This window comes from Triturus cristatus, chromosome 1_2, assembly GCF_964204655.1.
Source record: "Triturus cristatus chromosome 1_2, aTriCri1.1, whole genome shotgun sequence".
Lineage (NCBI taxonomy): Eukaryota > Metazoa > Chordata > Amphibia > Caudata > Salamandridae > Triturus > Triturus cristatus.
Window position 1 is genome coordinate 1,151,670,626 of NC_140580.1, and position 24,462 is coordinate 1,151,695,087.

The following is a 24,462-nucleotide window of genomic DNA, read 5'->3' on the forward strand; positions in this document are numbered from 1 at the left end:
TAGAAGGAAGTTGGCACGGAAACTGCAAAGACAGAGTTTATTAACCCTTAAGGGTGGTCCTACAACCTACACAACACTCTTCAGTATTGTATAGAGTAGCACACAGAACTTGCGTACACGGTCCCCTTTTATACACAACAGAGGGGCTCATAAGTGGGTGGATACAACATAGAGCAAAATTCATTACCATTTATGGACATTTTCAATACAGGATCAATATATGGGCGGAGTTAACAATTTCCTGAGCCCGCGAAAACATGGTCAAACAAGGACTAACTGATAACAGATGTGGTCAAGTCTGGGCATGCGCCAGACGGACAAAGGAGCTATTTATAGACTGTTACTAGGCAGATTACAAGAGCAACTAGCGAAAAAATAGGACTCTTCTCGTGCAAAGCACATGGAGATATGACAATACAAAATGGAGTCCAGACATTAGTCAACATAAGACAAGAAACACGTTTTGACTGTAGAGAATTTATGTCTTCAGTGAATGCTTAATCATAGCGCTGTTTTAGTTTTCAACAGACGACCCTTTCAGCATTTACTGAAGACATTCGGCTTATTAGGATAATCATCATATATGTCAATTTTCATCATCTCTTCCACCTCTTTGTTTAAATGTTTCTAATAGGTGACATTGGCAATAGCTTTCTTATCAGGAATACAGAATGACACACATAAAGAACAGAGGAAAGGACCACACTGAACACAGATGCAGCAGGAAAACAGAACTGCTACAATAATACAGAGACCAGTTAAAACTTTCCATCCCCATGTAGTAATCAATGCCCAAAACCATCCAGAAAAGGTCCAAATGCCATTTTCTGTATGGATCTCAGCTGCGATTTTATGCAATTTATTAATGGCGTTATAGACTGATGGTGTGTGGTCGGGAATAAATACACAACAACTACTTCCGATAATTCTACATGCTCCACCTCTGTCTGCTAACATAACATCTAATACCATACGATTCTGTAACGCAACAATTCTAGTGATTTGTAATTCTTCCGTAAGATTCCCAAGAGCAGCAGCAGCTTGATTCGTTACAGCCTCTACAACTCTTGTTAATCGTCGAACCTTCCTACTATTTAGAGCAGCTCCAACAAAGAAAAACAATCCTAAGTTAAAATCAACATACTGCTGTAAGCTAGTGTTAGTTTGGTCAACATCATCAATAGATAGAGTACGTTTATACCTATTTACAGTTAAATTGTTCAATAACTTCAAGTCTTTATGCTAGGATGCAGGCGCTAAGAATACAGGGGGTAATAAGAACGCTACATAACATACTCCGGACCATCCGGCTGGTAAGCGCTAATAACCCTTATTCCCACATACGAAGTACGTATTATGGGAAGCTAAGAAAGTACTATTATTTAATCCATCTATATTCAAAACAATAATACAGTCACTAACACCAACAGGAATATGACCCACACTCTGAACACACAGGTCCGCTTGAGCTTGTGCCACTTGAAACACAAATTGTTCATTTCCAGCAGTGTCTCTGGTGTTCGTGAAGATATAGGGAATCGATTCATTATCTGGTCGATATTCTTCCCACTCCCATATTGTCCCATTCGCTTGTGGATAGCCTTCTTTATCTTGATTACATTCCCTATTAAGTCTAAAAAGTAGTCGTCCCACTGTAGGTTTCCGTGTGGCAAAAAGCAAAGTGTACCATGCTCTACAAGAGCCATTATGAGAGAAAGGTAGAGGTATGAACGGCGTTCCTCCTTTCTTCTGATGAGCTGGCATCATACCACATATCCAACAGTTCGTAGCATTTGTAGCAACATGGGTATGATGCAATATCTGGATAAAAGTATTATTCAAATAAGACTGACGATGCTTCAGTTCTTGATACGGAAGGGTGTAAAAGTAGTGCTCCTCAGGCACTGGAGTAGTCAAAACAAGTAACTCACGGGCAGGAGTCACATCCTCAACAAACCACGTGGTTATACCAACAATGGCTACAATGATAATAAAACTTGTCGCACAAAAAATCTTCTTCTTCTCCATTTTATAGTAAAAGTCAATATCTTCCTGAAACTAAAAGTTGTCAGAACTCTTCCCCTTAGGCAGCCGTTGATTTCTTCACCAGCGGGCCAAGACGGGTGTCACTACACTAATGCAGGGCTGATTCCCCCCCCCCTCCCCCCTTGCCTCATTGGCTCTCCGTTTCACTAACCTAAGGGCCGTTCTGACAATGTCCTGATACAGAAAGAAATCATTTCCTCGGTCTGAGATGATATCTTCTACCTCCAGGAATCGCTTGGTCCGGGAAGAGCTCCTCAACGTCGTTCGGTTCCACAGTACGGCCTTTCTCTGCAGTCAGGATTTGTCGATGGTCGGTCAATACAGCAGGCTCCACTAATCCAGGTGCCACTTTACGACAGTGCAAGGAGTGGATCCAGTTCTTCCGATTGGAGACTCGCACAGCTGTCCTTGTTGCGAGCAAGACCTGCTCAGGACCAACCCATCTCGGCTCCAGACTGTTCGTCCTTTCAAACACCTTGATCATGACATGGTCTCCAGGCCGGAGGTTATGTCCTTCACCTGTGGACCGATCAGGGAGCGCTTCTCGAACCTGTTGATGAATAGAAACCAAATTATCCGTTAACTGTGCCAGATAATCATTCATCATTACACAAGGTACATCATACACTGACTTCGGTTTCGGTGGATCCCAAATATTCATTGGGCGTCCGAACACGATCTCATATGGCGTGAGACCGGTCCGAGAGTGCGGTATCGATCTAATTGACAGTAATGCCAGTGGTAAAGCATCTGGCCAAGTCAAAGAAGTCGAAGCTTGGATCTTAGCGATCTTAAGCTTCAAAGTACCGTTATATTTCTCAACCAATCCCGCAGACTGAGGGTGAAACACTGCATGAAATTTCTGGGTAATTCCCAGTCCTTTCAGGACATACTTGATAACGTCTGCTATAAAATGAGGTCCGTTATCACTCCACAACAATCACCATATCGAGGGAAGAACTCCTTCAATAGCATCTTGGCTGTAGTCATTGCAGTATTGTCTTTCGTAGTGTATGTCTCAACCCATTTGCTGAAGGCACAAACCACTACTAGAACATACTTCAGATTGTTACAGCGCTCAAGCTGAATGTAATCCATCTGTAAAACCTCAAAGGGTGCAGTAGGTGTTGCAAATCCTCCTGCTGGAGTTCGTGTTCCCTTTCCTGGGTTATACCTCAGGCAAATCATGCAGGTCTGCACTACTCTCTTTGCCGTACTAGTGATCTCCGGATGCTCCCAAACTCGTGTGAGTAATTTTACAATTGCGGAAGCTCCGACATGCGCTAGTCCATGTGCCATCTGAACCATAGGTTGTACAAAAGCTGTGGGTAACTTCCATTTATCCATCTGCTTACTTCTCCAACACCCTTCATCATCTAATTCTCCATCATTGGACCATTGCTCCCGTTCCTTATCGGAAGAGGTCCTCTGTATCTCCAGCACTTCTCTCCTAGCATCGTGCCCTCTTTCTGCCTGTGACTTCACAACATACATTGCAGTAGAGCCAGGCTGCATCGCAGTCTCTCGTGCCACCCGGTCTGCCAAAGCATTCCCTTCTCCAACTTTATCAACCACCTTTTTATGGGCACTACATTTAACTATAGCAATCTTCTTTGGATATGTTAATGCAGTCAAAAGGTTGTAAACTAACTCTCCATACATTATCTGTGCTCCATGTGACGTTAGAAACCCTCTCTCCTTCCAGAGTAGGCCAAAGTCGTGCGCTACTCCGAAGGCATAGCGGCTATCTGTATAAACATTCGCACACAATCCTGCACTGAGCTCACATGCTCGTGTTAATGCTATCAGTTCCGCTGCTTGAGCTGATTTCTGCGGTATGCGTGCTGTCTCCACTATTGTTTGTAATGTGGTAATTGCATACGCTGCTGAAGTCGTACCATCTGGTAGCTTCAAGCATGATCCGTCCACCCATAGTTCTCCATCTACATCTGTAAAGGGCGTATCCTGGAGATCAATACGACCCTTTGTCTGTTCCTCAGTCACAAGAATACAGTCATGTGCTTCTCGTGCTTCAGACTGAGTTTCCGGGAACGGCAACAATGTGGCTGGATTTAACGTTGCACATCTCTTTAACGTAATATGAGGAGCCAAAAGCGTCAACTCATATCCCGTTAAACGAGCACTGGTCAAATGCTGCGTCTTTGTCTGATTAAGCAGGGCATCAACAGCATGGGGGACTAATACCAACAGCTTATGAGATAACACAATTCCCTCACTTTGGCGTATTGACACAGCTGTCGCCGCAACCGAGCGAAAACAACCAGGCAATGCTCGGGCAACAGGACAAAGTACAGCCGAAAAATATGCACAGGGGCGCTGCTTGTCGCCGTGCATCTGTACTAAAACTGATAATGCACATCCATCTCTCTCATGTACATACAATGTGAAGAGCTTCGTATAATCAGGGGTACCTAACACTGGTGCTGAACAAAGGGCTTGTCGCAATTGCTGAAAGGCAATTTCACACTCATTTGACCAGGGAAGAGGAATTGGGGTATCTTTTGTCAAAAGTGCTAATAATGGCTTAACTATGTGTGAAAACCCCAATATCCATTGCCTACAAAAAGAAGCAAGACCCAAAAATGCACGCACGTCCTTCTGTGTGGAAGGTACTGGCGTGTCCAAAATTACTTGAATACGATCTGGTGTGAGTGCACGCCCCTCCTTAGACAAAAGGTGATCCAAATAAGTCACCTTTGGTCTACAGAATTGCAATTTCTTCTTCGACACTTTGTGATTGTGAGAGGCCAAAAAGGAAAGCAAGGATAACGTGCACTGCTCACACAGCTCAGGAGTGTCGGCCGCCAACAAGATGTCGTCGACATATTGTATAAGGGCTACACCATCAGGCAGAACAAAGGAATCCAATTGTCTTTTCAATGCTTGACTGTAAATACTAGGACTCTCTGTATAACCCTGAGGGACTCTACAAAATCTGTAAGACCGATTATTCAAAGTGAAGCCGAAGAGGTATCGGCTATCAGGATGAATAGGAATCGAAAAGAAAGCATTTTTCAAATCGATAACCGAAAATGTGGTCGCCGTTGGCGGGACCAGAGTAAGCAACGTCGTGATATCAGAAACCACGGGATACTGAGGTATCACTATCTTATTCACCTCCCTAAGTCAATAATAAAACGATAAACCCTAGTATCGGTATCTTTCTTCAAAATAGGTAAAATAGGACTGTTGCAGACGTTGTAGGGAACTTCCTCCACTACTCCCACCTTAATCAAATCCTGCACAATCTGTATGAGTGTCTCCTCCCCCTCCTGGGAAATACGATACTGAGGGAGGCGTGGTAACACAGCACCCTCCTTGACACTAATGTGGACAGGCGGAATCACCATCTGTCCCACATCAGTATCCGAAGTGGCCCACAAAGTACGAGGGAGAGAAGCTAATACAGTATCCTCTGCAACCACACACATCCGTTCTGTCATAGGGTGATTATCGTTTAATATCACACGTACTCCAGTAGGGGAGCAGCGAATCGTAGCTCTGAAGTGCTTGAGCATATCAAGACCCATAATGTTGTCAGGCGTGTTCGGGGCAAGCAAAAACGGACAGGGTGCAGAAAGTTGGTCAACAGGAAATGCAAGGGGTTGGGATAGAGGGCTTTGAGAGAGTGTACCATCAAACCCTACCGATGTAACCATTAAGCCAGATGGGGGAGCCCTCGGAACCAATTGTTTGGACAGTGCACTGCGAGTAGCTCCTGTATCGACTAGGAACCGATCAGTAGAACCCAGAACATTTGCTGAAACATAAGGACCCCTCTGATCAACCGGCACTTCAACTGATTCCAACCCCCACCCAACGCAATCCTACGCATGCTGCGAACCATGGTACCCAGAACGGTCATTCCCAGACATTTGATACTGATTTTGCCGATCAAACACATTAGGTCTATCTCGTTGCTGCACGTTAGGCTCAAAGCGAGCACGATAATTGGAGTTCCCTCTAAAATTCAAAAAGCCCCCTCTACCTGTCGGCGGTCCCTGACCACGTCCCTGACGGGGTGCATATAGTACCGGACAATCCCTGGCCCAATGACCCAACTGTTACAATACGCACATTGATTTCTATTAACATCCGTCCGACCCGAAGGGGGACCATAAAATCCTCCTCTACCTCTCAACACCCCGACGAGGCGGACCATAGACTTGTGCTCACATCACCTTAGTTTTCAAATCTTTCGATTTCTTCTCCTCATGCCCCTTCGCTTCTTGTTCCTGGCGCTCCTAATACTGAGCCATAGTCAGGAGGGATGCCGGAGACAAGGTGGACCAAGAACTTTCACTCGCTTTTAATCGAGCTGCTATTCCCGGTAATAAATTCGCCACATATTTATCAACAAAAAGATGTCGACCCGTATCATCCGTAAGTGACTGACCACTGAAATCATGAAATGTTTCCTCAAAGCGCGTAAAGAAGTCTGAAACCGATTCATCAACCTTCTGTTTACACGAGGCTAACATATTCCAGTCAATCTTTTTAGGGGGAATAATCGTTTTCAACTTAGTCAAGATAGCAGCAGGAAGATCTAAAATAAGCTGGGGCGGTTTTTGCGCGGGCTTTCTCTCCCTATCCTCATCCTCAATCTCAGACCATTTGGCCTTAAAAACGGCTTGATCATCCACCTTCCGCACAGATCGCCACATATCCGGTGGTAAAGTAAGCCCAAAGAACAAATCTATATCTGCTAAAGTCATAGTACAAGAATTCAAGGCCCCCTCGACTTCTTCATAAAAGGCCGCTGGATTCTTGCGGGGGTCAGGCAATGCATTCTTTAATGCCATAACATCAGTCCTATGCCAGGGAGTATAAACCCAATTATACACAAAATATCCCCTAGCATCGGGGGAAGACATGTCTGGACTAGTTCCTGCTCCTTTAGGAGGAACATACAAAGGTGCCGCCTCTCGCATCGGTTTAGCATGCACTAGTTCACTCTTATCTGAATGGGAGGTAGACGATTGTTTCCCGCCGACGTGTAAATCCGATTTCTCCTTCTCCCCTGTCTTTTGGCGCGCTCTCTCTAAGTTCAAACGCCGCGTCCCGCAATGTAAACAGCCGTCGAACCGCATCGGGTACCTTGGAGGGAGAAAAAGCACCGTTACGTAATGCTTTAGAATCTGATACTACATCATCAGGCTCAAAAACATCAGAATATTTCCGAAAGGCAGTAACCACTTCGTCAGAAAAGGTTTCAACAAAATATAACTTTTCTCTATCCTGCCAACTTTCCAAAGATGCCAATAATTCAGTAAAAGATAGCTTGCCCTTGAGCGCACGAAGAGAAATTTTCCGAATCTCACCCATACGATGAGTTGATAACATGGACCGCGTGTCTACCTTATCCGAAACCGATCCAGAATCCTGTGACCTCGAGGCAGACGCGCCAACATAAGGGGGCGGAGAGCGATCTAATAAATGAAAATCATCTTCGAGATTAGTAAGGACAGGATAAAGTGGCTGGCGGACAGCATATTGACCCGAGACTTGCAACCTACGCTCTTTCTCTTGTCTCTCCGCCAGTTCTCTTTCCTCCCGACGCTTCGCTTCCTGTGCTCTCACATGATCATTTTTCTGTTGCTCTTTATCAATCAGCGCTTTCTCACGTTTCTCCCGTTCACGCACTTCCTTCACCCATAACCGTACACATTCAAACATGTCTTGCCGAGCACGCCGTTTACACATACACTGTTCCACATACTCAATCTTACGCATATCAAACGATCCATACAAAGGCCATCGTAACTCAGGATCCTTTTTGGTGTATTTCCTCCACACTGTGCTGTACATTATAGAGGAAAGACCATGCTTCACATACATATCCCTATTAGGAGTCCCCTCTGGGGGGGCTGGAGCAGATTCCTCAAGATTTAACTGGTTTCCAAAACAGCAGCACCACTTACGGAGTGCGCTAAAAGCAGGCATGCTCAAAAATAATGCAAAATATGCAGTATTATCAAAAATGGCACTTTGCGCCGCTCAAATTTAAACAACTCCGGAGAAATAGCTCCACATTACCTGCCTATATGTGTTGCAACGCATATATTCCCACAGTAATCAATACAAAACATGACCGGTCATCACAAATCAAACTCAAATAGCCAACCCAGGCTTCAAATACTCGGAGCAAGTACCATACAACGGTTCTTACCAATCAAGAGCGTCCAGATTCCAACTGGCAAGTTCCAAAATTCGCCCAAACGGCTATCACACGGCAAACCGACAGAAGAGGTCTCAGTCGAGGACCGGCGCCACCCAGATGGTCAGCTCGGAAGGGAAGGAAGAAACCTCGGGATGCCAGGACTAAAAGACGCCGCTGGCAGTGATCACATCCCCGGCCGAATTCCTCACCTTCGTCACGACCAGTCCTTCGAGCATCCGAGTCGCCGATGAGCCCCACGTGACGGGCGCCAATTGATGAATACAGGCCCCAGCTAGGCCCGCAAATACAAGGGTTCGCTCTCCTGTGTACGAAAGCTAGAAGGAAGTTGGCACGGAAACTGCAAATACAAAGACAGAGTTTATTAACCCTTAAGGGTGGTCCTACAACCTACACAACACTCTTCCGTATTGTATAGAGTAGCACACAGAACTTGCGTACACGGTCCCCTTTTATACACAACAGAGGGGCTCATAAGTAGGTGGATACAACATAGAGCAAAATTACCATTTATTAACATTTTCAATACAGGATCAATATATGGGCGGAGTTAACAATTTCCTGAGCCCGCGAAAACATGGTCAAACAAGGACTAACTGATAACAGATGTGGTCAAGTCTGGGCATGCGCCAGACGGACAAAGGAGCTATTTATAGACTGTTACTAGGCAGATTACAAGAGCAACTAGCGAAAAGGTAGGACTCTTCTCGTGCAAAGCACATGGAGATATGACAATACAAAATGGAGTCCAGACATTAGTCAACATAAGACAAGAAACACGTTTTGACTGCAGAGAATTTATGTCTTCAGTGAATGCTTAATCATAGCGCTGTTTTAGTTTTCAACACCACTAGACTCCCTTGTAGTCTCCAATGCGTGAAAACAGGCCAATTCCCAATCATCAGGTGACGCACCACCACCAGATAAGGAATCAAAACTCCTGGACGCCTCTGGCAAACGAACAGCGTCACAGGCGGCAAACATATGGCACATTGCCAATACTCAAGCACTGTTAGCTATGTATGACAGGGCACATTATGATGAGCTTGAGTCCATAATGCAGCACCTTCCAGACAGGTCCAAAAATAGGGTCAATGAACTCATACAAGAAGGCAAAACCATTACTAACACCTCCATCCGTTGTGCCTTGGATGTAGCAGATACCGCCTCTAGGGCAATAAACACCAATGTCCTTCTGCGTAGGCATGCCTGGCTACGCATTTCAGGATTCAAACCTGAAGTCAAGAGTTCCATTCTCAATCATCCATTTGATGAGCAACATCTATTTGGCCCTAATGTTGACGTATCCTTTGAAAAAATGAAGGAGGATACCAATACAGCTAAATCTATGGGAGCCTTGCAGTCGCAAGCTCTGACATTCTTTTTGTTGCTTATCCTTCAGGAGCACCCCCAGAGGCTACTCCTCGGATAGCCCCTCCACTTCTTAGAAAGCTCCCACCCAATCCACCTTTGCTAGAGGTTACCAAAGAGGTGGTTACAGGGGGAACAACAACAAAGGCAGAGGCAAGACCAACAACTCCCGCTCTGCCTCCACCCCCACCCAATGACTTCCCTCCACTTCCCCCAGACGATTCCACTCCAGTCGGGGGAAGACTCCAACAATTCCTTGCTGTCTGGACCAACATCACCTCAGACAGGTGGGTGCAACAGATAATTCAATCAGGGTACTGCCTCAAACTAACATCTACTCCCCCAAACATACCACCCAAACAGCGTCCAATGTCACAAGAACATTTGGTTCGAGGCATGTGGGCTGCTGAATTCATATCTGTGCATAGATCGCCGCCTAGTGTTGGGTCCGGATGTTTGCACGTTGTTGTCCTGGAAGAGTCTTCGAAGTATCACGAGATAGGTGACTCCTCCCCTGGACCACAGTGCGCATGGGCATCCTCTCCATCCTTAGATTGTTTTTTTCCGCCATTGGGTTCGGATGTGCTTATCTTAGCTCAAGTTAGGAAAATTCAGTTTAAGGCCAAAAGGCCTTTAGTTTTCGTCGGTACTGTTCCCGTTCGGTATCGACTGCTTTCTTGATTAGTTTAGAAACTTCTTCCAGCCTTTCGGATCCGTTTGATCCGAACATCGAACTTACATCGACAATGGAATCGAGGACCCCATTCAAACGGTGTCCTTTATGCCACGCCAAATACCCACACATCGACGTCCACCCGGTATGCAACAAATGTCTCTCACCGGATCACAACGAATCGAAATGTATGGCCTGTGCCCGATTCTGATCGAGGAAGACTCTCCGGAATCGACGGGCAGCGATATTAGAAACGCAGCAATCGGCGCCTGCCCCGGCCAACATCTTCAGCACCGAGGACGAGGATGTAGAGAGCGTGGAAGAAGTAAACTCCAGCCCCGCTTCCGAACACGATTCCCGATCGGAAGACGACGATGAATTGCTTTTTCACAGGGAAGAAGCCGTCGACGAGGTAGGAGACTACGATGAGGCCTTTGGGGCCGAAGAAGATAGCTCTAGCGAAGAGCCAGGCCCACCCGTCGATACGGAGGCCGTCAAAGTGCGTCATTCTACGGCTCAGGTCGAGGGATCGCCTCCGGGCCTTTCCCGAGATCAATCCCAAAGTTCTTCGGGCCCGGCCTCGAACATCCAGCACGAGCCATTATTACCAAAGACGACTGGATTACCATCAACGAAACCGAAACCAATCGTCGCACCAGTTCCACCGAAACCAAAAGTGAAACTGGCCGTGATCGGCTCGAAGCCCTCGAAGACCTCCACTCCTTCGACGCCAGCAAAGGCCGTCGGCTCCGAACACACTAAGAGGGATTTCGGCGCCGAACTCGCTACAGCGGATATCGGTACCGACCCGAAAAAGAAGGCCCTCGGTCCCACTAAAGCGCCTCGGCCCCTGGCACCGAAGCAGTCGGCCCGACCACCAAAGTCAAAATGGCCGCTCCATCTGAGTCCACATCGAAGACGGCGGCACACGCCAAGTCATCGACTCCAACGACCGTTGATACCTGTCTTCGGATCGATGACCCTGTGGCTCCAAAGCAGTCGACGCCTACCTCCACGGTACCGACCGGCACCAAAGAACCTTCAGCGTTCTCAGTGCGACAAGTCGCGGCGTCGTTGCAACGCATCAGGGAACGGGCAGCCCTCCGATCCACGTCGGGCCCCGACACGAACAAGGCTCCAAAAGCACCCTCGGCGCCAACCAACATCACTTTTGGTTTGCCGCCATCCACGGCGCCGAAGATGTTCGAGATCCGAACACGTGTCCGCCAGACACAGTCCCCATCTACTGGACACACACATTCTGAGCCTTCACAGCCACAATTCATCGACGCCGACACTGGTAGACTGATGCTCCGCAAACGGAAGATCACGCCAGAGAAGGGCTTGGACTCCTACAGAATACCTCTGAAGCACAAATTGCCGGCAGAGTCGGAACCAGTTCTGTATGAACGCTTGCAAACCTCCTATCTGGATCCCCAGTCCTTTTCTCCTACGCCTTCCGAAACGGACGCAGTGGAGGACTACATGGGCGATGATATCACCTACCCTGGGGATGTCGATCCTGATAAGCAGCAGGACCCAGATCAGGCATGGGATGACCCTACAGACCAGGGTACCGCGCCAGATACCCAGGACACGCAGCTTTACAGCGCCAAAACATCTCCCACAGAGGACACTGCTGCCTTCAATGCCCTCATAGAACGTGCTGCCGCCAATCATGGAGTACAACTCCACTCTGACACTGTTGAGGAAGACTTCTTAGTGGACACTTTCGCCTCCTCCGAGAGAACTGTCAAAACTTTGCCCATGTTGAAAGGTGTTCTCATACCTGCAAAGGACATTTTCAAAGAAACAACCAGGGCACGGGTGCTCAACCCCAGGATTAAAAAAAGTACAAGCCTGCGCCTGGAGATCCTATGTACATTAGAGGTCAGTTACCTCTGGACTCCATGGTAGTTGCTAACGCTCGCAAACGAGCCCATTCGCAAACAGGTGATGCTCCTCCCCCAGACAAGGAGTCCAAGGTGCTGGAGACCTCAGGCAAAAGAATTGCAGCTCAAGCAGCAAACATCTGGCGCATTGCCAATACACAGGCCCTCCTGGCCCGCTATGATCGTTCACACTACGACACGCTAGAATCACTACTCCAACATCTGCCTGATGAATACAAAGAGGCAGCGGAGCTCCTCATCAGAGAGGGACAACTCCTTACCAACGCATCCATTAAGTGCGCACTGGATGCTGCCGACACAGCAGCAAGGGCAATTAACACCAGCGTCATGTTACGACGACACGTTTGGTTAAGAATCTCAGGATTCAAACCAGAAATTCAAAACAACATCCTGAATCAGCCAGTCAACCCCGACTACTTATTCGGCCCAGAAGTTGACACTACCTTAGAAAAAATAAAGACACTGACACTGCGAAATCAATGGGGGCTCTGCAGACGCAGCAATTTCGTAGTGGCTCCTTTCGTCGCCCCGGGGAATAGAGGAGCAGCTAGAGGCCAGGGGTCACAGCAGCAATACACTAAAGGGGGCACACAGAGTACCTACGATAAAACCAACAGAGGTGGATATCGTGGCTCCAGCACCAAGGGCAGGGGACGTGGTTACGGCAACACCAGGTCCTCCCCCAAAAACAAACAGTGACGCCCTCTCCCTTCCCCCCGACCACATAACACCTGTCGGGGGGAGACTCCAGCGGTTCCTGTCCACGTGGAAATCCATCCCCACAGACAGGTGGGTCAGGGACATTATCCAACACGGTTACTGTCTCGAATTAACCTCCACTCCTCCCAACATACCCCCAAAGCACCGTCCTATGTCCGTAGAGCACTTAGCATTATTGCAGCAGGAAGTGCTAAGTATGCTGCAAAAAGGTGCAATAGAGGTCGTGCCCGTCAACCAGCAGGGGACAGGGGTGTACTCTCTGTACTTCTTAATTCTAAAAAAGGACGGGTCACTCAGACCTATACTAGACCTGAGACCCCTCAACCACTACATTCTCTCGGAGCATTTCCATATGCTCACCCTACAGCAGGTTCTCCCGCTGCTCAGCCAGGGAGACTTCCTAGCCACACTAGACCTCAAAGATGCGTACTTCCACATACCCATACACCCATCACACAGGAAATATCTCAGGTTCACTATTCAGGGACAGCACTATCAATTCAAAGTCCTCCCCTTCGGTGTGACAACAGCACCCAGGGTTTTCACCAAGTGCCTAGCAACAGTGGCTGCACATCTACGGAGACAACACATTCACGTCTACCCTTACCTGGACGACTGGCTTGTTCAAGCAAAGTCAGCCCAGCAATGCGCCAGCCACATGTCCCTCACCATCCACCTTCTTCACAGTCTGGGCTTCTCACTAAATTACCCAAAATCACATCTCCAACCCGCACACGTACAACAGTACCTGGGCGCGACCATACACACTCTGGCAGCCACAGCTCAGCCAAATTTAGTGAGGATTAACAGCATGCAACTGCTGATCTCAAAGTTCAAACCTCAACACTCCCTTCCTGCGCGAGTCTTCATGCAGTTGATAGGCATGATGGCCTCCTGCATTTTCATAGTCCCGCACGCGAGACTACATATGCGCCCGCTTCAGGAGTGCTTAGCACGTCAATGGAATCAGGCTCACGGGCAATTAACAGACCTAGTGTTGGTGAGCGGTCGGGCATACACCTCTCTGCATTGGTGGAATCCACAAAACCTTTGCAAGGGCCGACCGTTCCAAGAGCCTGTTCCACAAATAATACTGACGGCGGACGCCTCTCTCCAGGGATGGGGAGCTCATGTACTCAATTACACAGTGCAGGGACTATGGACGACACAACAAAAGAAGATGCATATCAACCTTCTGGAACTGATGGCAATCTTCCTAGCCATGAAGGCATTCAAAGTACACTTGTGCAACAAAGTCGTGTTGATCCGGACGGACAACATGACTGCCATGTACTACATACAGAAGCAGGGAGGAACACACTCTCCACAGTTGTCTCATCTGGCTCAGAGCATGTGGAAGTGGGCCATTCAGAGGAACATATTCCTCATGGCGGAACACCTCCCCGGCAAGGACAACCAGATGGCGGATCTGCTCAGCAGACACAGCCACCAGATGCACGAGTGGGAGCTACATCCGTCCGTTCTCCAACCGTACTTCCAACAGTGGGGTCATCCAGAGATAGACCTATTCGCCACAAGCGAAAACGCAAAATGCCGAAGCTTTGCCGCCAGGTTCCCCCATCCACAGTCGCAGGGCAATACGATATGGATGAACTGGTCCGGCAGATTTGCGTACGCTTTTCCCCCAGCGCCATGAATACCGCTGGTGGCACGCAAACTGCGACAGCACTCACTGACACTCATCCTAGTTGCTCCCACATGGGCGCGCCAGCCGTGGTACACCACCTTTCTAGAACTTTCAGTGGTGCCACATCAAAGGCTGTGGATCAAACCTGCACTCTTAACGCAGAACCATGGCGAAATTCAGCACCCAGATCCGCAACAGCTGAACCTGGCAATCGGGCTCCTGAAGTCTTAGAGTTTGGCTACCTAAACCTGCCACCTGACTGTATGGAGATCATCAAGGAGGCCAGGAGACCCACTACCAGAGCTTGCTATGCGGCCAAATGGAAGAGGTTTGTCATTTACTGCAACAACAATGACATTAACCCGCTAGACGCATCCATTCAAAACATAATCTGTTACCTCTTACACCTATACCGATGCAATCTGGCCTACACCTCAATACGTATCCATTTAACCGCAATAGCAGCCTATCTCCAAAACAGGCAGCACCTCTCTTTATTCAGAGTGCCTGCCATCAAAGCCTTCTTGGAGGGACTGAAACGAGTAATTCCCCCAAGACACCCACCAGCACCGGTGTGGAACCTCAACTTGGTCCTCAAAAGACTGATGGGTCCACCCTTCGAACCTCTCCACTCATGTGAGATTCAATTCCTCACCTGGAAAGTAGCTTTCCTAGTAGCAATCACTTCGTTAAGAAGAGTTAGTGAACTCCAGGCACTAACCATTCAAGAGCCGTTCATACAGGTTCACGCAAACAGGGTTGTACTACGTACCAACCCCAAATTCATGCCTAAAGTAATATCGCAGTTCCACATGAATCAGACTATTGAACTGCCTGTTTTCTTTCCAAATCCAGAAAATGTCGCAGAGAGAATGCTCCATACACTAGATGTAAAGAGGGCCCTCATGTACTATATAGACAGAACTAAGGACTTCAGGAAAACAAAACAACTTTTCGTTGCCTTTTCTCCACAACACAAGGGCAACGCCATTTCCAAAGCAGGTATAGCCAGATGGATCGTTAAATGTATTCAAATTTGCTATCAAAAAGCTAAACGCACATTAACGATTCCCCCACGAGCCCACTCAACACGTTAGTTAGGGGCGTCCATGGCTTTCCTGGGAAACATTCCTTTACAGGAAATATGTAGAGCAGCCACATGGTCCACTGTACATACATTTACCAAACATTACTGTGTAGATGTACACTCAAAACAGCAGGCAGCTGTAGGACAGGCTGTTCTCAAAACTCTTTTTCAGACTGCTGCAGCTGGCACTGGTAGCCGCCGCTAATAGGAGGTACTGCTATGTATTCTATGCACAGATATGAATTCAGCAGCCCACATGCCTCGAACTGAATATGCTACTTACCAGTATGCATCTGTTCTTGGCATGTAGGGCTGCTGACATTCATATCGCCCACCCTCCTCCCCGGCGCCTGTAGCAGCTGCAGCTCTCAGAATTACTGTATAGCATGGTCATCACTTACTGTATCTACTCCATCACTGCCACAATGGCGAAAAACAATCTAAGGATGGAGAGGATGCCCATGCGCACTGTGGTCCAGGGGAGGAGTCACCTATTTCGTGATACTTCGAAGACTCTTCCAGGACAACAACGTGCAAACATCCGGACCCAACACTAGGCGGCAATCTATGCACAGATATGAATGTCAGCAGCCCTACATGCCAAGAACAGATGCATACTGGTAAGTAGCATATTCATTACTGCTAAAGCAGGAGGTAATCTCCCTCCTACAAAAAAGTGCAATAGAACCAGTTCCCCTGCACCAACAAAACAAGGGAGTTTGCTCCCTGTATTTTCTCATACCAAAAAAGGACTGCTCTCTAAGGCCTATTCTAGACCTCAGACCCCTAAACATATACAATCACTCAGACCATTTCCACATGGTCACACTCCAACAAGTCCTTCCTCTGCTTTCACAGGGCGACTTCCTTGCTTCCCTAGATCTCAAGGACGCCTATTTCCACATTCCCATTCACGCCGCTCACAGGAAGTATCTCACATTCATAGTGGACGGTCAGCACTATCAATTCAAAGTACTCCCATTTGGAGTCACAACAGCACCACAAATGTTTACCAAGTGCCTAGCGGTGGTCACAGCACACCTAAGAAGACAGCACATTCACGTCTTCCCATATCTAGACGACTGGCTCATAAAAGCCAGCTCATACAACCAGTGTGTACACCACACTCGCGCCACTATCCAACTACTCCACGACCTGGGGTTCACAGTAAACCACACCAAGTCCCATCTGCAACCGTTCCACACATAATACCTCGGTGCCACAATAGACACCTCAAAAGCGTTAGCCTACCCCAGTCCCGCCAGGATAGCAAGCATACAGGCTCTCCTGCCCAAATTCCAACTGCAACACTCTCTTCCAGCTTGAGTATTCATGCAACTCATAGGGATGATGGCCTGTTGCATATTCATAGTGAGACATGCAAGACTCCAGATGCGTCCTCTCCAAGAATGCTTAGCACGCCAATGGAACCAGGCTCAGGGTCAGCTAACAGACCTGGTGTTGGTCAACGGTCGTACCCATCGCTCTCTGCAGTGGTGGAACACCAAGAACCTTTCCAAAGGATGACCGTTCCTAGAGCCAGTTCCTCAAATAGTTATGACAGCGGACGCATCGCTCTCCGGCTGGGGATCTCACCTACTACATCACACCATGCAGGGCAGGTGGAAAGTTACTCCACATCAACCACCTGGAGTTACTAGCCATATTCCTAGCCTTAAAAGCTTTTCAACAACAAATATCAGGCAAGACTGTCTTAGTCTGCACAGACAACATGACAGCCATGTACTACATACAAAAACAAGACGGGACACACTCTCTGCAGCTCTCTCAGCTAGCACAGAACATATGGAGGTGGGCTATACCTCAGAAAAATTTTCTCCTAGCCCAACATGTCCCAGGTGTCCAAAACACCATAGCCGATCTGTTGAGCCGTCAAACGCAACAGATCCATGAGTGGGAACTTCATCCACAAGTTCTTCAACCGTTTTTTCAAATGTGGGGGCAACCACAGATAGACCTCTTCGCCACCCACGAAAATGCCAAATGCCCAACATTCGCCGCCAGATATCCACACCCATCGTCCAAAGGCAATGCGATATGGATGAACTGGTCAGGCAGATTTGCGTACGCTTTTCCGCCTCTCCCCCTCATTCCACTAGTGGTGCGCAAACTACAGCAACATTCCTTGACTCTCATCCTAATTGCTCCAACTTGGGCCAGACAACCATGGTACACCACATTGCTAGAACTCTCTGTAGTGCAGCACCAGAAGTTACACCTCTCTCCACGCCTCTTAACCCAGAACCATGGAGAGATCAGACACCCAGACCCAGCTCAGCTCAACCTTGCAATCTGGCTCCTGAGGTCCTAGAATTCGGTTACCTTAACCTTCCCCCTGACTATATGAAGGTCATTAAGGAAGCTAGACGGCCAACCACTAGAGCATGCTATGAAGCCAAGTGGAAAAATTTTGTGATATATTGTCATAACACCAATCCCCTAGATGTGTCTATCCAACACATCATCGGCTATTTACTACACCTCCAAAGATGAAACTTGGCTTATACGTCAATTAGACTGCATCTTGCTGCCATAGCAGCATATCTACAAAATAGACAACATCTATCACTTTTCAGAGTACCTGCCATAAAAGCCTTTATGGCGGGCCTCAAAAGAATAATTCCCCCCAGAGTACCACCTTCACTTGTGTGGAATTTAAACATCGTTCTCACAAGACTAATGGGGCCTCCATTTGAACCTCTACATAAATGTGAGCTACAATTCTTAACATGGAAAACTGCTTTCGTAGTAGCCATTACTTCTCTACGAAGAGTTAGCGAACTACAAGCCCTAACCATTCAGGAACCCTTTCTGCAGATGCATCATAATAAGGTTGTTCTCCGAACTAATCCTAAATTCCTCCCTAAAGTCATTTCTCCCTTCCACCTCAATCAATCTGTGGAGCTGCCTGTATTCTTCTCGCAGCCACAAACAGTCGCAGAAAGAGCTCTTCACACCTTAGATTTCAAAAGAGCACTGCTGTACTACATAGAGAGAACACAACCCTTTCGTAAGACCAAACAACTTTTCGTGTCTTTCTCACCACCACACAAGGGCAACCCCATATCAAAATCTGGGTTAGCTAGGTGGATTGTCAAATGCATACAAATTTGCTACCACAAAGCAAAACGTACACGATCTGTTCCTCCTAAAGCCCACTCTACACGAAAGATAGGGGCTTCAATGGCTTTTTTAGGGAACATTCCATTAGATGATATCTGCAGAGCAGCTACATGGTCTACACTGCACACATTCACAAAACACTATTGTGTAGTTGTGCAAACTAAACAACAGGCTAGTGTGGACCAGGCTGTACTCAAAACACTATTTCAAACTACTGCAACAGATTCTGGTGGTCGCCGCTAGGAGGGATACTGCTATACAATCTTTGCATAGTGTGTAATCTGCAGCTCATATACCTCGAACGGAATATGCTACTTACCAGTATGCATCTGTTGTTGGCATGTAGAGCTGCAGATCTACACACGCCCTCCCGCCTCCCCGGCTACCTTTATCTGTTCCAGTTTATCTTATTTAGATACAGCACACATGGGCATCTTTCCCGTTACTTACAAAGCTCCATCATTTCCCTGCTGGCGAAAAACAATCTGAGGATGGAGCCGATGCCCATGCGCACTAGGATCCAAAGGAGGAGTCACCTACCTCGTGACTTCCAAAGACTTTCCAGGACAAAAACAAGTGCAAACATCCGGGCCCAACACCAGATGGCGATCTATGCATAGTGTGTAGATCTGCAGCTCTACATGCCAAGAACAGATGCATACTGGTAAGTAGCATATTCCTCTATATGCATTCCATTGTTGGCATCCATTTATTCACTGCACTGATGTCACAACGGAGCTTGTCCAAAGTAGCAGTAGGCAGGGTTATTTTTTTACTTCCATTTCAGGTGGACAGGGATGTGTTTTTTCAGAGGGTGGTGTTGGATCTCAGGAAGCCAGAATTTTTTGTACCCAGGGGAGAGGGGAAGAATATGTACAGCATAAAATTATAGATGGGTAAAACGTAAATTCCAGGGATGTTTTTCACTTCAGGGTTCTGAGTGAAATCATAGACAACTTGAGCATCTCTATTGTCAGTTTGAGATTACTCAGAACCAGTGCTTAATTTGAGCCAGTGGTTTCCGGTGCTCGGCACCAGCACTTAATTGTCAACACTGGCAATTATGACAGTCTGCCACACGGTGGCGCTGTCTGTTTTAATTAAGAGATGAGCTCAACAACAGTTGTTTATTATTTTAATATACTTTAAAAATTAGTACCACCTGCTGTTCAAGCCATTCATATAGTTTTGGTAACCTTAAATAGTCTGAATTCTTACACTTGTAAGAGTGTGATGGTTAGTACTTGTATTGGTACGTCATTGGCAGTGGCAATGGGTAGTGCCATCTGCAGTGGCCTCCTGACGAGGTCCTGGCACTTACAATTTACGCACTGCCAGAACTCTTCAGTAAAAAGCATCTGTGTAAGTCACAGTCAGTCACTTATAATTATATTTGTTGTCTACAGTTTTCAACTGAAGCATTTATCACAAGCAGTAGCGGCTGCCTCAGGACGGGGACGGGGAAGGGGAGAAAAATGAATGAATGTACCTTCTCCGCCATGCCACCTCTCCCGCCGCTGCATGTCTGTCCTTGAACCCTCTTCATGCCACTGCTGCTCTCCTCCCTTTGTTCTGTCATGCTATTGGTAGAAGGAGGTCTCTCGAACAGTCCATAAACAGACACAGCGTTATGGGCTTTGCCTTCTCAAAACTAGAAGTCTTACTGTCCTATGCAATGCCAAGGGCTTCTAGAGTTCAGGTAGCAGGAGTCAGACAATAGATGGGCTAGATATCCATTCCTTCCCTTCTACTGGCCCTGTTCAGGTCTGAAATGACCACTCACTCTCTTGTGTCCCTGAGCTGATATCAGTAGTGTGTTGGTGTGCGGACCATGAATGTGTTCCTTCTCCTTTCAGTGTTGGCCTACATGCAGCTGTTGGAAGACTACTCCGAGCCTCAACCGTCTATGTTCTATCGGACGCCTCAGCACGAGCATGTGTACCAGCAGAAGAACAAGCACTTGATGGAGGTATATGGCTTCAACGACTCCTTCAGCAGCATTGACTCTGGCCACGAGCTTGCCCCTCCACCAGCCCTACCACCCAAGCAGAGGCAGCTGGTAAGTGTCTTGCATTAGGGAAAGGTGAACACGGCACTTCGGGTCTTCATGTTGTTGAAGAGGGGTGGGGTCCATACACGCCTGCAGCCAGTGACACACTCAGGTTATACATTGACAGTCCCATTTAGACTTACAGATTTAGTGAACATTTAGCAGACTCTCTTGCTATGCCAACCAGTTTCCGGGTGTGAACTTTAACAGTGAAAATGCACTTATGGACTCTGCTGTTAAAACGCAAGTAGATGGTTAAAAAACAGCCCTGGTGCAGTTGATATTGGTGTTCTAGCAGATTCGTTTTGTAGGCAGTGGCAGCAATCGGAGGAAGACTCAAAAGATGAATGTGAGTTTTTTTTTATTACAGTCTGTAGTAGGCACCATTTTGTCTCGCCAGGCTCATTAAAAAAAAAATAATAATAATAAACCCTCTAATAGTGAACTTGGGCATTGTCCCACATGTTGAAGCATTCCACCAAATTCGATACACAAGGTTATCTTTCATGTTCATTTGATGCCCACCTCCGAGCTGCAGAAGTGAATGGTTGAGGAACAATTGGATGTCCAATCATGGTAAAAACAGGTTTTGGGAGGATTAGATGTGGCTGGTGGCAGCTTTTATGTCTTCTCTGGGTTTTAGGCAAGAGCAGCGGGTTCGTTCTAGGTTGCTTTGTTTTTTCCTGCAGGTGAAATCCACAATCTGTATTCCCTCTAAAGAGTTTCCACCTTTTGACAAGAGACTGTAAGACCTACCCCCTCCTCCCAAACGAAGACATGGCAGCCTGTATAGTTCCAGCAGCCCTGTTTGGATGATCACCGACAGTCCCTCCCTAGCAAGTGTGCAACAGAACCCCAGTCATTGGGGTCTTTGATTTTCCTCTGCAGGCTTGTCTCCTCCAGGATGGCCTTGTGGACATGTCATCTTGCGTGTTTCTGTGTTTAAGGGCTGTGCCTGAAACTGAAGATTCCTTGTAGGCTGGAGCAGGAGTCATCGTCCCTTCCATTATGAATAGGTTCCCCTGCTCCCCTCAGACATTTCACTCCCCCCCCCCCCCCCCTTTCCTGCAGACTGTCACCAGACAACCGAAGCTCTGTACCCAAACTAGCCTTTCTCCAATGCACAAAAGACCTTGGTCAGTTTGGCCAACAATACCTACATGGAATAGCCAGCTTCGGGAAATGCCTCTGTTCGAGGCATATGAGCTGCAGATCACACACTTAGGATAGTAGATCGCCATCTGGTGTTGGGCTCGGCCCGGAACCAGAAAACATCTTTGATGAGGGTCCCGATGTCCCGGAAGAAGATTCCGAGGAACCTCAAATCATCTCAGAAGCAGATGAGTCAGACGACCCCATTACTCCTGGGCAACGTGTGAGTACCACTGCCCCTGCCCCAACCCCTCCGAAACCAAAGGCATTGGTCAAGACTTCGCCAGCTGGCCTCAGTCGAGACCGAAAACACCCTTCAGAAGCCCCGCCTCCGGGCTCGGCTCCGAAGAAACATAAGCCTTCCGGTGGCTCAGGCCCGAGCAAGCCGCATGTAATGGTACCCCCGGCACCGAAGACAAAAGACCCCTCGGCACCGAAATCGGATCCGACACCCTCGGCACCGAAAACATCGAGGCCCATAGATAAACCGGCACCGAAACTTCCCAGGCCGAAAGACTTAACTTCGGCACCGAAACCTTCATCGGCACCGAAACCTTCATCGGCACCGAAACCTTCATCGGCACCGAAACCTTCATCGGCACCGAAACCTTCATCGGCACCGAAACCTTCATCGGCACCGAAACCTTCATCGGCACCGAAACCTTCATCGGCACCGAAACCTTCATCGGCACCGAAACCTTCATCGGCACCAAAACCTTCATCGGCACCAAAACCTTCATCGGCACCAAAACCTTCATCGGCACCAAAACCACCGGCTAAGGACTATAATACACCTCCTAAAGCCAAAGACTCGACCGATCAACCAAAACCTCGATTGGAACCGAAAAAAACGGCTCCAAAATCTGATCCTGAAGAACAAGAACTTTTCCATCCAGCTCCAACACAAAAAAGGATCTATATTAATCCAAAGACTGCACATGTCACTTCAGTGCCATGTAAAAAGCGGAAACTGGACACAACACCTGTGCCAGTTCCTATAAGAAAGAAGGACTCGGCAACATCACCTATTCCTCCTTCTTCTCCCATACGACCTTCTACCCCACCCCCTCTGCGTACACCACCCTTACCTCTACCATCTCCATCACATACACCACCTCCACAAGATGATGATGATGACCAAGGGGGAGGGGGTGATCCTGGTGATCCTAATGATCCGTTTACGGATCCAGATACCGCACCACTTGATGATTGGGCATACCCTCTACCAGATATGCCTGACCCTACACCATATCCCTTCAAACCATCACCTCCAGATGACCGCCTGGGGTTTGGACAACTAGTAAACAGGGCAGCACTTTACCATGGCGTCACCATGCACTCCGATGCACCCGAGGAAGATTTCCTCTTAGACATGTTTGAACAGTCTCAGAAAACAGTACAAATTCTACCTATGATTAAAGGTGTCACAAAACACGCCACAGAAGTATTTAAAGACCCCGTCCGTGCCAGGGTGCTTAACCCAAGAATTGAGAAAAAATATAGACCTGCCCCAGAAGATCCTTGTTACATCAAAGGACAGCTCCCTCTAGATTCTTTGGTCGTTTCCAACGCAAGGAAACGCGCCAACTCCCAAACCACGGGAGATGCACCACCCCCTGACAAAGAATCTAAACTATTAGAAGCCTCGGGCAAACGAGTAGCCGCACAAGCTGCTAATCATTGGCGTATTGCCAACACCCAAGCCCTACTAGCACGCTATGATAGGGCTCACTACGATCAGTTGGAGAATCTGCTACAACACCTGCCAGACCAATACAAGACCCAGGCAAATGACCTTATACAAGAGGGAAAACTCATCTCAAATGCGTCAATTAAATGCGCACTTGACGCTGCAGACACCGCCTCTAGAGCAATAAACACAAGTGTACTCCTCAGACGCCATGCCTGGCTACGCATTTCAGGCTTTAAGCCAGAAGTACAAAGTACCATACTCAGCCAACCATTTAACCAAGAACAGTTATTTGGGCCAGCAGTAGACACTGCACTCGAAAAAATGAAAAAAGACACAGAGACTGCTAAGTCCATGGGAGCATTGAAGTCTCCACAACCACGTGGCTCCTTTCGGCGCTCCTTCTACAGCGGAGCCTCCAAGAATATGGGAGCAGACACCTCCTCTACCTTCAAAACCTCTCAACAAATATCCCCTAGCAGAGGATATTTTAGAGGAGGATATAGAGGAAACGACACCAAGGGACGAGGTTGAGGCAATACCAACACTCGTACCTCCCCCGCCACAAAACAGTGACTTTCCTCCACTCCCCCCAGACCATTCCACTCCAGTCGGGGGAAGACTCACAGTTGCTACCTGTCTGGAACTCCATCACAACAGACAAGTGGGTTAGACAAATTATCCAGTATGGTTACTGCCTGGAACTCACCACTACCCCCCCACACATACCACCCAAGCAGCGTTCCATGTCACCAGACCATCTTACGCT

At 47.6% G+C, this 24,462-nt stretch overlaps 1 protein-coding gene across 3 annotated transcripts in view; it reads left to right on the top strand.

Moving 5' to 3' along the window:
• RAPGEF1 (Rap guanine nucleotide exchange factor 1) overlaps positions 1-24,462 on the top strand; it is a 703,893-nt gene that overhangs the window by 372,454 nt on the left and 306,977 nt on the right. For all 3 annotated transcript variants that reach the window (XM_085613927.1, XM_085613929.1, XM_085613930.1), the window contains exon 10: positions 20,658-20,860. In XM_085613927.1, the coding sequence (XP_085470053.1) occupies positions 20,658-20,860 (203 nt within the window). The remainder of the gene's footprint in view (positions 1-20,657; positions 20,861-24,462) is intronic.